Source organism: Mastigoproctus giganteus, chromosome 14 (assembly GCF_048544385.1).
Source record: "Mastigoproctus giganteus isolate SK-2022 chromosome 14, ASM4854438v1, whole genome shotgun sequence".
Taxonomy (NCBI): domain Eukaryota; kingdom Metazoa; phylum Arthropoda; class Arachnida; order Uropygi; family Thelyphonidae; genus Mastigoproctus; species Mastigoproctus giganteus.
This window is the reverse complement of record NC_143588.1, coordinates 50879641-50895234: the sequence shown is the minus strand read 5'-3', so window position 1 is coordinate 50895234 and position 15594 is coordinate 50879641. Positions and strand designations below refer to the sequence as shown.

The 15594-nt window shown below is 37.5% G+C and overlaps 1 protein-coding gene across 1 annotated transcript in view; it reads right to left on the bottom strand.

Moving 5' to 3' along the window:
* Positions 1–15594, bottom strand: part of LOC150075134 (leishmanolysin-like peptidase) — an 807866-nt gene that overhangs the window by 180174 nt on the left and 612098 nt on the right. Inside the window, 1 exon segment of the mRNA XM_090388304.1 lies at positions 7474–7584. Within this exon segment, the coding sequence (XP_090244430.1) occupies positions 7474–7584 (111 nt within the window).

The following is a 15594-nucleotide window of genomic DNA, read 5'->3' as shown; positions in this document are numbered from 1 at the left end:
ATTTGTATGTATCCCATGCATTTTTCTTCTCTGCCATATGCCTCATTAGTTCATCTGACAACCATTTAGGCCTAAACCTTGAACAATATTTCTTAGTTGGTATGTAAAGCCTAGTAGCTTCCACGATAAGTTCTTTGAATGCTTCCCATTTTGAATTTGCTGTTGGCAATATCATCAGTTGATCCCACTGTATAGAATTTAAATACTGTCTCAGTCCATTGTAGTCGCCTTTACGAAAGCAATACCCCTTCCCTTTACCCCTAATGGTAGTTACCTCTTTGAGTAACTCCCACTTCAGCACACTGTGATCACTGCCACCAAGTGGTTCATTTATCTGCAGATTCTGAATGCATGAAGAATCACTACTGATAATCAAATCAAGAGTATTACTCCCTCTAGTTGCCTCCCGAACATGCTGATGTAGAAAACAATCATCCAATAAATCCACAAAAGCCTTGCTACTGTGTGAGTGACCAGCCCCCAAATTCCAGTCAATATCTGGGAAATTAAAATCCCCCATTATAAGACTCTCTGATTTACTGGCCCACTCTATTTCTCCGAACAGTTTCTTATTATACTCATCAGAGTCATTAGGCCTATAGCACACTCCTACTCTCAATTTTGATCTCCCAATGCTTATGTCACACCAAACTGACTCGACACTGCACTGTCCAGCGATGTCGACTGGCTTCACTTCCTTGGATTTTATGTGTTTCTTAATTAATAGCATAACCCCTCCTCCCTTCCTATCCTGTCTATCCTTTCTGTACACATTGTACTCCCCAAATTCCAGTTCTGCATTTCTTATATCTGTGTGACACCACGTCTCTGAAATCCCCACAATATCTGCCTTTGATGTTTTGAGCAATACCTCAAATTCATCAAATTTATTTACTAAACTCCTAGCATTGGTGTACACACAAGTATACATGCACCTGTTCTTTTTCTTAGCTACCCTAACACAACCCATGTGTTTACTTGTACCCCAATGATTCCCAGCAGTCTCTGAAATATCCTGCATCTTATTTTCCAGGCTGCGGCTCATTCCAATAGAAGCAGTGCAAGAATCACTTTCACCTCTGCCAGTGGCTACTGTTAATCTATTAGTCCTTGTATCCCCCCAATCTAGCAGTTTTCCGACCCACCTAACATTGCCTCGATAGCATCAGCAAACATTCTTGCACCCTTTCTATTTAAGTGTATCCCATCCCTGTAGAAGCAGTCTCTCCTGTTAACAAGTACAGACCAGGCTGAAAAAAATTCTACCCCTTGAGCCCTGCACAATCTTTCCAGGGCCGAATTGATTGACAGGGCTCTCATCATATACTCCCTCCTATCGTGTCTGGGCAGATATAATTCGTTTTTGGGGGAACACGATCATTACTGCAGTATATCCCAAACCACAGTATGAAAGCATCCTTGGACTCACTTTATATTGAGATTGAACTGTAATAATTTTGACATTATATATTTAGATTTCAGTAAAGCTTTTGACACTGTTCCACATGAAAGACTGCTATACAAATTGAAGCAGTGTAGCATTATGGATAAGTTGCATGGCAGAGGCCAAAGGGTGGTTATAAATGGGCACTGCTCTTCTTGGATTGATATTATTAGTGGAGTCCCTCAAGGTTTGGAGTATGGCCCCTTACTGTTTACAATAATTATTAATGATGTTGATGGAAGCATAAGCATATCAAACTTATTGTCTAAGTTTTCAGATGATAAAAAAGTTGGCCTGATTAATGATAGGAATCAAGGCATACTACTACAGCAAGACCTAGAAAAATTAGTCAGACTGATTGAGAATTGGCAATTGAGGTTTAACATTGGTAAAGACAAGGCACTGTGTATGATCCGCAGTAATCCCAGAATAACACGTCTTCTAAATGGTACGTTATTCTGGGACCACACAAAAAGTGGTGGAGCACAGAAGAGACCTAGTGGTAATTGTACAGTCCAACACGAAGTTCTCTAAGCATTGCAGACAGGCTGTGCTCACAGGATTCTATTAATGATATACACAAAATTTGCCAGCAGGGACAATAAGGTGATTATCCTTTTGTATAAAGCAATGGTTAGGCCACATCTTGAGTTCTGTATACTGGTCTGACAGCATCATCTTAAAATGATGTTTTCAGCTCATTTTAAGAAGAGCAACCAGATTAGTCAAGAACACAAAGGAGTACTCTTACTACAAAAGACATTATCTAACAATAAAAATCAATATTTTCATTTGAATTAAATTTTTTGTTTTGATTGATTTGAATTATTTTAAAATGTGTAAAATAAGTAAAAATTCTGAAATACAGTGTATAAGTATAATTTTGAAAGAAGTTTGGAATTGTATCACTAAATCCTTGTTTAGAAAAAATCTCCATTTTGTGCTAACAAAATAAATGCATAAAAATGAAGGCAGTCTGAATTATAGAGGATCCAAATTAGTGAATTTCAAATCAACAAGACTGTAATAAAAAATAACTTACCTTTTTCAGACAACATGAATATATATATATATATATATATTAATTTATTTTTCTCCTGTCCCATTGCATTGCCCATTCAGCTTTAATTTATGGTACTTTTCATGAATAGTACTTTTCAACACCATTAAAAATTTAATGAATAAGTGACAACTATCAAGCAAATAGGCAAAAACAATGTAAAATGTTTATAGTGTGACAAAAAAATTAATTTTGAAAAGCCAATGTTTTTTCTAATGTTTTAGTGCAACTATAAACAATTATTAAATTTCATGGTTTAAACGATGAAATTAGATTTCATGGACTGTAAACATGGGCCAAAAATTAGTTTCTTTTCAATTAAACAATTTTTCAAAGCTTTATATAAAGCCTTTCTTTCACTTGAATCTGAGCAGGGGGGTCAAAATCAATGAAAAATTTCAAAGGCTTCTGAAATTTTTCATTGATTTTGACTTCTTACTAGAAGCCTCTGAAACTAGTATATAAAAATCACCTTGTTAAATACTTAATTATGAAAAATGTGTAAATAATTACTATCATGATGAACTCACAAGTTAAAATATTCCTATTCAACATCAAATAAAGAAAATCAGACCATAATTGTTATCTGATAAAATACATTTTGAGGTTAAAAGCCACTCTTCTCTAAAAAGGAAGCTTTCATTTGGTTCTTTCACTACCTTGAATGTATTTCAGCACTCAAAGAGTGAGTGGAGAAGGCAATGCCAAACTGTACTACCAGGCAAGTGTAGAGAAAAACCTTGAAAAGCTACAGTATCCTTTAATGCATCCAGAAGGGCTCCTGGCATGCTATCCAAAGATCCAAATAAAAATACTTTATTTTTTTGGGAACATTTTTTCAATTCAGTCTGAATTTGAGGGGAGAAAATCATCAAAAGGTGTATAAAATGGAATGCAGCTCTCAAAAATTCAGTGCTGATGCCTCTTGCTAGACATTATCCAACTTGCAGGACTAATACTCCTTAAGATTTGACCACCCTTGACACAACTTCTTTATGTAGGCCAAGTGAATTTTAAGGACTTTTTATACTTAACCTTCATAAAGCTCATTCATAATGAGCACTTTGAAATAAAGAGGAGAAATTATAGTTAATGCTTATATGTTTTCCTTATATTTTGCCCTTTATCCCTTCTCCCTGCAGGTATATGCAGGGAGAAGGGATAAAGCAACGCATCACAGCCTAAAAAAATGTGCAACTTGTGAAATGTTTGCCGATGGATGTCTTTGTGTGTGTGCCAGGTGCAGAGTGTCTAGAAATTAGGCATCAATTCAGCGTTCTACTGGGCATCTATGAGAGCTTGAGGTGTAGGGTAGATGCCCTCGAAGAAATTAATATGGGGCCCGTCAAGCTCTCAGCTGCCCATCCTGGGCATCAGGCAACACTGCGGCAATCTCCAAGGCAGAATGTGCTGGTCCCAAAGGAACTAGTTATTGTTGGTGATTCTATTGTCAGGGAGATGGGGAATATATTGTGTAAAAAGGATAGATGGAACAGGGCCAGGGTATGTCTGCCAGGGGCAAAAGTTGATGATGTTGTAAAGCATATATCATCTTTTAAGGGCACAAAAGGTGATATTGTTGTACACGTTGGCACCAATGACATTAAGAGTAGGAGATCTGCAGATTTACTTAACAAGTACAGGTCAATGTTGCAAAAAAGTTGCGAGTCAGGGTTAAATTTGAAAGTGTCTGCAATTCTGCCCAGACACGATAGGAGGGAATACATGATGAGAGCCTTGTCAATCAATTCGGCCCTGGAAAGATTGTGCAAGGCTCAAGGGGTAGAATTTTTTTCAGCGTGGTCAGTGCTTGTTAACAGGAGAGACTGCTTCTACAGGGATGGGATACACTTAAATAGAAAGGGTGCAAGAATATTTGCTGATGCTATCGAGGCAGTGTTAGGTGGGTCAGAAAACTGCTAGCTTGGAGGGGGGGATTCATAGACTAAAAGGTTAAAAGTAGCCATGGCAGAGGTGAAGGTGATTCTTGCACAACTTCTATTAGAATAAGTAGAGACCTGGAGCAAGGGGTGCTGGGGGTTTCAGGGACTGATGGCAGTGATCGTGAAACAGGTGGGTATATGGGATGTGTTAGGGTAACTAAGAATAAGAATAGGTGCATGTATACCAATGCTAGAAGTATAGTAAATAAATTTGATAAATTTGAAGTGCTGGTCAAGACATCAAAGGCGGATATTGTTGGGATAGCAGATATGTGGTGTCACACAGATATAAGGAATGCAGAACTGGAATTTGGGGAGTACAATGTGTACAGAAAGGATAGACAGGATAGGAAGGGAGGAGGTGTTATGCTGTTAATTAAGAAAAACATAAAATCAAAAGAAGTGCACACAGTTGATATAGATGAACAGTGCACTGTTGAGTCAGTTTGGTGTGGCATAAGCACTGCAAAAGCAAAAATAAGAGTAGGAGTGTGTTATAGGCCTAATGACTCGAATGAGTACAATAAACAATTCTATAGAGAAATAGAGTGGGCTAGTAAATTGGAATGTCTTATAATGGGGGATTTTAACTTCCCAGATATTGATTGTAACTTGTTTGTTGGTCACTCACACACTAGTAAGATTTTTTGGATTTATTGGATGATTGTTTTCTGCAGCAGCATGTTGGAGAGGTAACCAGAGAGGGCAATACTCTTGATCTGGTTATCAGCAGTGATCATTCGTGTATTAAGAATTTGCAGATAAAGGAACCACTAGGTGGCATTGATCACAGTGTACTGATGTCGGATTTACTTAAAGATATAATTACCATCAGGGGTAAAGGAAAGGGTTTTTGCTTCCGTAAAGGTGAGTACAGTGGTCTCAGACAGTTTTTAAATTCTGTACAGTGGGATCAACTGACGATGTTACCAACAGTAAATTCTAAGTGGGAAGCATTCAAGGAATTAATCGTGGATGCTACTAAAAGTTTCGTACCTATTAACAAATATTGTTCAAGCCTAAATGGTTATCAAATGAACTAATGAGACTCGTGACAGAGAAGAAAAATGCATGGGATGCATATAAATTATCAAGCGACTCAGAAGCCTATGGCAGATATAAGCTAGTCTGTAATCAGGTCACAAAGGAGGTTAGGCAGGCGAAGGCAGATTAAGAGAAATCTTTGGCAAAAGATGCTAAGAAAAACAGCAAGGATTTCTTTACTTATATAAACTCTAAAAAGGAAGGGGATGAATATCGATGGTTCCACTGATGATGATGATCCTGCTCAGATAGCAAACAAACTGAATGAGTATTTTACATCTACATTCACACATGAGGAGTTATTAAGGTTTGAAATGGCAGAAGGTTATCAGATTGAAGTGCTTAATGATTTTGTAATAACTGAGAGCAAAGTGGAGGAGAAATTGTTGAAGTTAAACATAAGAAAGGCACCTGGGGTGGATGGGATCTATCCAGTTATATTAAAGGAGGCAGCAGAGCAACTAAGCAAACCCTTAGCCATAATTATGAGAGCATCCTTGGACTCAGGGGAGGTCCCCACAGACTGGAGATGTGCAAATGTATCCCCAATTCATAAAGGGGGATCGAAGGGTGACACAAGTAATTACAGACCAGTTAGTTTAACTTCGGTTCCGGATAAAATAATGGAGTCACTGGTTAAAGATGCATTGCAGGATCATTTAGACAAGACTGCAGCAATAATTCAGACACAGCATGGGTTTGTTAAGGGAAAGTCTTGTCCGACAAATTTGATAGGATATTATGTTGTGGTTACAAACGAACTGGATGAAAAAAATAATTCTGATATCATATATTTGGATTTCAGGAAAGATTTTGACAATTTTGCTCATGGAAGACTATTGTACAAATTGGAGCAGAATGGTATTAAGGGTAAGTTGCTACAATGGATAAAAGGATGGTTGAGTGGGAGAAGACAGAGGGTGGTAATTAATGAGTGCTGCTCTTCGTGGACTAATGTTATTAGTGGAGTCCCACAGGGTTCGGTGTTGGGTCCTCTGTTGTTTTGTATATTTATCAATGATATTGATGAAGGTATATCAGGCTTAGTGTCGAAGTTTGCAGATGATACAAAGGTTGGCAGTGTGCTACTGCAACAGGATCTAGATAATTTGGGCAGATGGGCTAAGAAGTGGCAACTGAACTTTAACGTTGACAAATGCAAAGTACTGCATATGGGTAGAAGTAACCCCAGCGAAACGTACCAACTATGGTACTACACTTAAGGTGGTAGAAAATGAAAAAGACCTGGGAGTAATTGTGCAGTCAGATATGAAGTTTTCTGAGCAATGCAGACAGGATGCCAGGACAGGTGTGGGGTTTTGTCAATGATATATAGGAATTTTGCTAGCAGGGAAAAGGAGGTGATTGTCCCTCTGTATAAGGCAATGGTCAGGCCAAGCCTTGAGTACTGCGTACAGGTCTGGAGGCCTCATTTTAGGAAGGATGTACAGTTGCTTGAGCGTGTACAGAGAAGGGCAACAAGATTGGTGAGGGGAATGAAGGGATCCTCTTACCAAGAGAGACTTGAGTTCTGCAAATTGCAGCGGCTGGAGACTAGGCACCTGCGAGGTGATCTGATTGAGGTGTAAAAGGCCTTGAATGGGTTGAGCACGCTGAATTCTGATGGGATCCTTCCACTTGTTCAGATTACGAACCTAAGGGGGGCATAAATTCAAATTAAGAAAAGACAGATGTAGAATAGATGTGCGGAAATTTGCCTTTAGCCAGCGGGTGGCTAATTTCTGGAACAAACTTCCATCTGTTGTTGTGGAAGTTGACAGGTTAAATAAATTTAAGGAGGAACTGGACAGGCAGTTGGAGGGAATGGTGTGATTTTTTTTTTTTTTTTTTTGGCTGATGCTGCATAAGCTCATACACTTGCTTTCTTGCATCACATGCCACTACCACTACCTGTAATGAAATTTTTCTGATCCTTTACAAAATTAGACCATAATAACAATATAAGAATGGTTCATAATTACCTAGATCTACGACTATCAATCCAGTCCTTGCAACTGTGTAAGGCAAAATTACATCCCAAGTTTCGACCCCATTTCAACTGCTGAGCCATGGCATAATTTGGAAGGTACCACCTTTAGAGAAAAAAATCAATCATACTAGTTAATAGTAATAAAATAATTCTAAGGATGTTATACAATGTAAGGCAGGAAAATTAAACTATTTTGCATAGTAATATGAACTTATGGAAACAGAGAATGATTTGTGTAATATATCATTTCTTATAATGGGCCAACAAACTCTTCTGTTTGGTAAGAAACTACCAAAACACTAACGACAAACATCTAAGCATTTAAAAGCCATGTACAGTACGGGTTCCCATATTCAGAATCCCGAAATGTGGATATACCCGAAGTCCGTAAGATTTTTGGAAAAATCTGAAAATGTGATGTTGCTACATGCTATGACAATCTTACTTTTTCATTATGTGTTCATTGGAGAGTTACTTTCACTGTAATATGCCCACCTCTCCATTCACTTTCACAGCTGGAGTTTTGTTTTCACCGTTCATGAAATTTTAGTGGCACAAAAATTGCCATTTGCAGTTTGTTGAGAAGGCCCTCGAGTGCCAAGCGAGTGACTATAGCAATTTCTGAGTGACTTCCAAGCAATTTTTTTAAAGAGCAGCTGATAATAATTTTTTCCAGTTATTTAATTTTGCTCTTCTAAAGTAAAGAAGTTAGCATTCCTAACAGAAAGGAAAGACACCTTTCTTCTTATACAAAGAATTAACTTACTAACTACTAACCTTCCTTTATCACTTGGTCACTGGTGGCACCACTCCTGCCTCCATGTGGCAGGGCTGGAAACCTGGGAGAAGAATGCCACTTTCCCTGGGCTAAAAGGAGTAAAGATAGACAAAACTGAACAGTCCATTTATGAGCTTTTGATCCAGATCATGATGACACAACATCCCATGCTAAGAGACAAAAAAAAGAAGGAATGGATAATACCATACCTCTCTTTTTAATACTACACTCCTCCACAGACCAACCACTGAGTAAGCTTTCCTCATTTTTGATACAAAAATGTCTTGAGAATGTGGCTGGCCATCCAAAAATGTTAGGTGATTAAGATCTGGAGATTTATTAGTTGAAATTACCGAACACAGACATGCTGAGAGACTTAAAAGTAACTACCTTTGGTGGAATTCCAACGAAAGTAACCCCACATGCCACTTTAACTCCTCTAAAGGGGGTAATATCAGAAATGGATATGTTAAATGTAATGCAGGATGAACTTGTCCATGAACTACGAGATCAAAATGTGGTACATGCCAAAATTTTTGTCAACAAAAAGATGGAGAGCCTGTCCCTACTTGAACAGTGATACTCACATTCAAAACACCAAATCTAACTACCACCATAAAAGCTGGTTACCTTAGATGCCGGGTAACACCTTACATTCTGAACCCAGTCAGGTGCTTTAAGTGCCAAAGATATGGTCATTCACAAACTGTCTGCAGAGGTTTGCCACCTGTGGTTCTAAAGAACATACACACACAAACTGTAACACCGAAATGCAAAGTTGTCCCAACTGGCACGGCAAACATTCTGCTTCCTGAAAGGAATGCCTCCAATGGAAATGAGAAAATAATATTCAAAAATATAAGGTAGAGCAGAAAGTGTCCTACTAAGAAGCAATGAAACATTTTGCAGTACCTATTAAGTCATCTACATATGCTTCAGCTACACAACAGCTACACTCAATAGCAACTCAGACTGACTGCTCAATCCCTCCAAATATATTGATATCTAATTGGGCTAAATCATTCCTTTCCTCATCAAAGGAACAATCTATCTCCAAATATGCTACTTGAGAAGCTAATACACCTGTAACACCAGATAAGCCCAATGAGCAACCAACAGAACAAACCAAGAGCACTGAAAGAAACAACACACAAATTAATATTTGATACCATGGACATTGATGAAAAGGTAAATGAAGATGATCAGTTCTTGAGATTCATGCAGAGGAAGACACTGACATGGGAAGGCCAACCTTCCCAAAGAAAGAAAAAGCAAAACTAGACAGGCGAAAACAAAAATATCTGCCGGAAGTAACCAATGCACCAGTTAAAACCAAACAATGCACACAGTGATTCAATGGAATTGTCGCAGACTTCGTGCTAATTTAGATGACCTATACAATCTCTTAAGTGAATGTAATCCTGCTGCAGAATGCATACAAGAAACAAACTTGATGAATGCAATTTCTATAACAATAAAACACTTCACGTATAGAAAAGATAAAAACTGCTCTAATGCAGCTCATGGAGGAGTAGCACTCTTAGTAAATTCTTTAATTCCTTCTAAACCTGTCCCCCTACAAACAACATTGGAGGCAATTGCCATCCACATCCCCATTGGAAAAAAGATAATATTAGTCTCATTGTATCTGTCACCAAACCACTCTTACACTCTTGCTGATTTAGATAACTTAGTAAGACAAATACCTGCTCCTTTCTGTATTCTGTGGGACTGGAATGGCCATCAGCCCCTATGGGGCTCTCAACATCTTGACTGAAAATAATTGAAAATTTCTTAGATAAACACAACCTAACTATTTTAAATATCGATAATCACACATATGTGTATTTACCATCTGGCTCAAGCTCTGCTTTTGTCAGTATGTTCTCCAACAATATTTCCTCCCATAGACTGGACGGTTACCAAAAACCCACGTGGAGTGACCACTTTCTGATCATCTGTAATTTCTATACAAGTTATCCACCACAGATTAACGTTAGAACAATTTGGAAATTTGACAAGGCCAACTGGACTAAATATCAAGAAATAGCTCATTTAGATTCCTCCATCATTACAACTGTCAAGATTGTTTCTGCAGTAAGCTATATTACACAACAAATAATGATAGTTGCTGAATCTGCTATTGCGAAATCATTATCTAAAATCCGGCGCCATCCTAAAATGTTGTGGAATGAAGCATGTAGCATTGCTAAAAGAGAAAGGAATAAATTCTGAAATCAGTTTTGAAAAAATCCATCCACAGCCAACCTCCTACAGTTTAAGAGAGCAAGGACTAAGGCTCGTCATGTAAGATAAATGAGTAAAAAAGAATGGTGGGCACATTATGCTGCCACCATAAACACATCCACAGATACTGATACAGTCTGGGAAAAAAAAATCAAACAAATTAATGGCAAATACTCGCTTGTAACTTCTCTGATTCTTTTTCTGGAAGGGAAGGAAATTTCCAAACCTGTGGAAATTGCTAATGCATTCGGCTCATCTTTTGAAACACACTCAGCTGTTTCCACATATGAACCAGCCTCTCAGTCACTAAAATCCAGGACACAGGCGCATTTTAGCCGCAGTAGCTCTTGCGCCAAGAATTCTTAAATCAAATCAAAAAACCAGGACATAAAAATATATATATTGAATTTCAATACGGCACTCCAACATTCATACAATATGCCATTGACCATTACTGAATTGTACAATGTGCTCGCACAAGTGAAGAACAGTGCTCTGGATCCTGATGGAATTTATTACACAATGATTTCCCATTTAAGTGAAAGATCATTAGGTGCTCTCTTACGACTCTATAATAGAATTTTCTTAGAGGAATATTACCCCACTAGCTGGTGCCATTCTTATATGCTAGCCTTCCCGAAACCAGGAAAAGCCCACACAGATCCAGCCTATCTCCTTAACCAGTTGCATGGGAAAAATATTGGAAAAAATAGTTAACACCTAACTAACATGGTTCTTGGAGACTCGAAACATTCTGAGTCCAAGCCAGTATAGTTTTTGGAGTAGATCGATGCTTGATCTCATTATAAAAGTAAAGTGGAAGGAAATATTTGGAATGCTTTTCTAAGAAATGAGCATTTTGTCATGATATGTGTTGACATTGAAAAAGCCTTTGATACAACTTGGTGATATGGGATTCTTCTTGATTTACATAAATCTGGTCTTCAGGGTCATCTCCCGAAATTTATTCAGAACTTCCTAGCTAACATCCTTCCAAGTCCGATTCCAAGAGCATTGCCGAGGGTAAGGTGAACAAGGCTCTTGCCTCAGATTAAAAGCTGAAAGGGGGGAGGGGGGCAAAAGAAAGATTAAATAATTTCCAATGTTCCCATGATTAACAGTAGGTGCAATTTTTCATTCTTGTCTCAGGTACTAAAATGGCTCGGCACGGTCCTGCCGATTCCATTCTTCACTTTCAGGAACATATGTACAAGAAGAGGGAATTCTCCAGGGCTCAATGCTGAGCTCCACACTTTTTACCAGCAGGATCGATTCTATAACCAAGTGTATACCTGACACAGTTGATGCATACCTGTATGCTGACAATCTTGCCATCTCATGTCATTCTCGAAATATGGGACTTATTGAGAGACAACTACAAGGTACCATTAATAGAATAGTCTCTTGGGCCAAAAACAATGGTCACAGAATTTCTAAAACAAAAACAACTGCAGTTTTCGATTTAGATTTTGATTGCCAAAAACAGTGGTTACAGAATTTCTAAATCAAAAACAACTGCAGTACACTTCTGTTGTAAACGTACATTGCACGCTGATCCAGACCTTCAGTTAGACTCTTTGTATTATACTTCAGCGCAGTACTCAATTTCTTGGTATAATACTTGTTAAAAAACAACTAAACTTCCTTGAACATATAAAATATATTCGTACCAGCTGTCTTAAGAAAATAAATATTCTCAGAGCAATCTCCTCTATGTCATGGGATGCAGATAATTACATGTTGCTACATTTATACCGTTCATTAATTAGATCCCACTTAGACTATATGTCTCCTGCATACACCTCAGCCAGGCCAAGTGTACTGAAATGGCTTGATTCTATACATCATGGCACCTCCATAGCCAGGTGGGCAGGAGCAGCAGCGAGCCCGTGACCACAAAATGGAGGATGCGGAAAGGTCAGGGAATGACCACTGCATATCCCCAGAGCAATATGGCCTTAGTTGCTAATGCTCCTAAAAAACCAAATAACAACAACCTATACATCATAGTGCACTACAAGTTGCACTGGGGAAATTTCGCACATCTCCCATTTTAAGTCTATATATGGAAGCCCACGAACCACTGCTACACCTCTGACAACAAATTCTTTTTCTAAATTATGCCACTAAAATCAGCAGCCTTCCACATCACTCGATATGGCAATATCTCTTCAGACCAAAATGGGAAAACTTCTATCAAACTAAACCACATCTCAACAAACCATCTAGAATTAGGCTCCAAGCTTTAAACACAAGCTGGTGCCTCAACATGAATAATATACTGCAGGATACTAGCATGGAAACCCAGCTATGGCAAATACCCATGATACGTATTGACAGATATTTTCAGAAATGGGGAAAGAATAATCTTCCAGATATTAACATCAGACAATTACATCTGGCCCACTCCACTCGGTTTAGAAGTTACATACAGCTATATACAGATGGATCCAAGACTGCCAGTAAAGTTGGTATAGCTGTAGTCCTGCTGGATGCCATCATTGCCAATCAGCTCCCCTCAGATTGTAGTACTTATACCACAGAGTTATATGGTGTCTTATTAGCCCTGGAGAAAATAAAAGAAGCCTCATATACTCAATCCATCATATATACTGATTCGTTAAGTGCTGTGAATTGTATACAATGTAAACACTCCAGCAGTCATCCTCTGGTACAGAAAATCTGGGTTCAGTTAATGGAAATTCATACATGTGATCACCACAATTTTTTGTTGGATTCCAGGACACTCTGGAATCCAAGGAAATGAACAGGCAGACTTAGCTGCCAAAAATGTTTCAAATCCTATCTCACCCAATTTCAGGACATCTTATGTTGACTATAAATGCATTATACAGCAGACCTCTAAAGAACAATGGAAACATATATGGAAAAAAGAAACTCATTTTTGTTTTCATAAAATCGATTGATAAATATCACCTTGTCTGAACTTTTATCAGAATTAAAACAAACAAGAAAGGTATACTAGTTAGAAATTAGTGCATTATAGCCACAGTTGCTGATGCACCAACAAACCCAACAACACCAAGTTTGTTGAGAAATTTTCACTGAGAAATAAAAACCAATTTTGAATAAAAAGGCTGAATTAATTAAGTTATGTACTGGAGCACTGGCTGTTGTGAAACTCATCATATCAACCAGTGGCAAATGCAGCTGACCTTTGGATGAAAAGCAGCTTGAAAATTTTTATCTGACAGCACATACTCTCAAAGAAAGGAATAAAGTTAAAAGCTACAAATTTTGTAGATATCCTGATATGATATTAATAAGCAGAAATTTCCATATGACATGGTGACAACTTAGTTATATAGCCCAACAGCGAGCATGCCCAACTTTCATATATAAAACAGCTCAAATTAAAATTATACTGCTTGGAAATTTTTAATCAGCCAAAAGGAATACTCTGCATAGAAAAACAAAAATCGAAATCTAGGTATCTACTTATGCCACTGATAGAAATTTGACAATGCTCCGTGTGTACCTATCATTTTACCATTGCTGATGAGCATGTTAAGGCTGAAAAATATTAGGTATGAAACATGCATGCCTGCACAAAAGTAGAAGCAGCTCTGTTAACAGGTATGAAGCGCTTGAGACTTTTGCATGTAAAACAGTTCTGATTGAAATTAGAAAGTAATACATCACTTGGAAATTTTTTTCCAACAGCCCAAAGGGATGCCCTACATAGATGAATAAAATTTAAAAGCTTTTAGCACATATCTTTATGTTCCAGCAGTATAAGTTTGACAGCATTCACAGTATAAAGTCACTGTTAACAATGAGTGCAGGAGGCTGCAAAAATTTGCTATGAAACATCAGGACAAAGTGCTTCCAACTTTCACATGTAAAACAGCTCCAATCAAAATTAGGAAGTCACATATCACTTGGAAATTTTTTACACAGTAAAATAGTTGACGTGGGTATGCAGCCTGTAAATGGTAAAGATAGAGTTGATAATATTGATGAAGGAGAAATGAAGAAGAAAAAAATTCAGTTGATAAATGCATTAATTTAAAAAATATACTGTTCATTTCTGAGCAGTATATTATGTGGAGATGTGTAAAAGTTAAGAAGTTTTACAAAAAATCAGCCTAAATACATGAAACAATTAACTTTACAAGGCTGTTTGAAAAAATTAGTAAAGTTCTCATTGTTCAACATCAAGCAAGGTGTAATCACTTATATTCAGAATTCTGTAATACAAAGTTCTACTGCATATTGGCAGGTATCTGAAAAAATTAAAATTTGCATTTTTTAACAACTATTCAGAATAATACTTTGTAGATAATGTAAATTTTAATATGTGTCTATTTATTTTAGATGTGTTCTAATTTCTCTTGCCATTTTTTAAAAACTATTCAGAATCACAATTTTTAGATAATGTAAATTTTAATATATGTCTTTATTTATTTTACATGTGTTCTAATTTCTCTTGCCAAAGACCCATGATTCATTGGTTGATTGGATTACAATTTTATTGGTACATTAGCAGCTAAGGCTATTGTGCACCAAGTCATGGTTATAGAAGTTTAATAAATAAATTCTGGCCTTTGAAAAAAAGATTACCAGAATTTATTTATTTCCACTAATCCCAATGTGACCAGGAATTCAGCAGAAGTGGATATTGAATTTATGCTCACACAGTTGATGTAGCTTCTGCTAAATCTGAGACAGGACAGGATCAGATTTATATTTCAAAATGAATAAAGCCTGTAATGTGCTCAAGGAATTAGAATATATCATAAACCATTGGTATTGGCAAGTTCTGATGTGGTCCAAAGCTAACTTTATCGAGTGCATCTCTGCAGTGTATGTGCTAGATTCTGGAAGAATCTGCTCTGATACAGTGGCGTCTGGAAAGACAGCAGCAGATTCTACATGTGATTCCAACTTTGAGCCATCAATATAAACTGGCAAGAAGTCAGAATGATCAGCTCAGTGAGCTGAACAGAGCTGCAGGTAGACAGATATGAAGTACCATACTTTATCTAGTTCTTAAGGGAAAAGTCACATGCTGGAACATGAGCATGCCAGGGTGGAAGGGCTTTGATGATTGGCCAACCTTGTCTA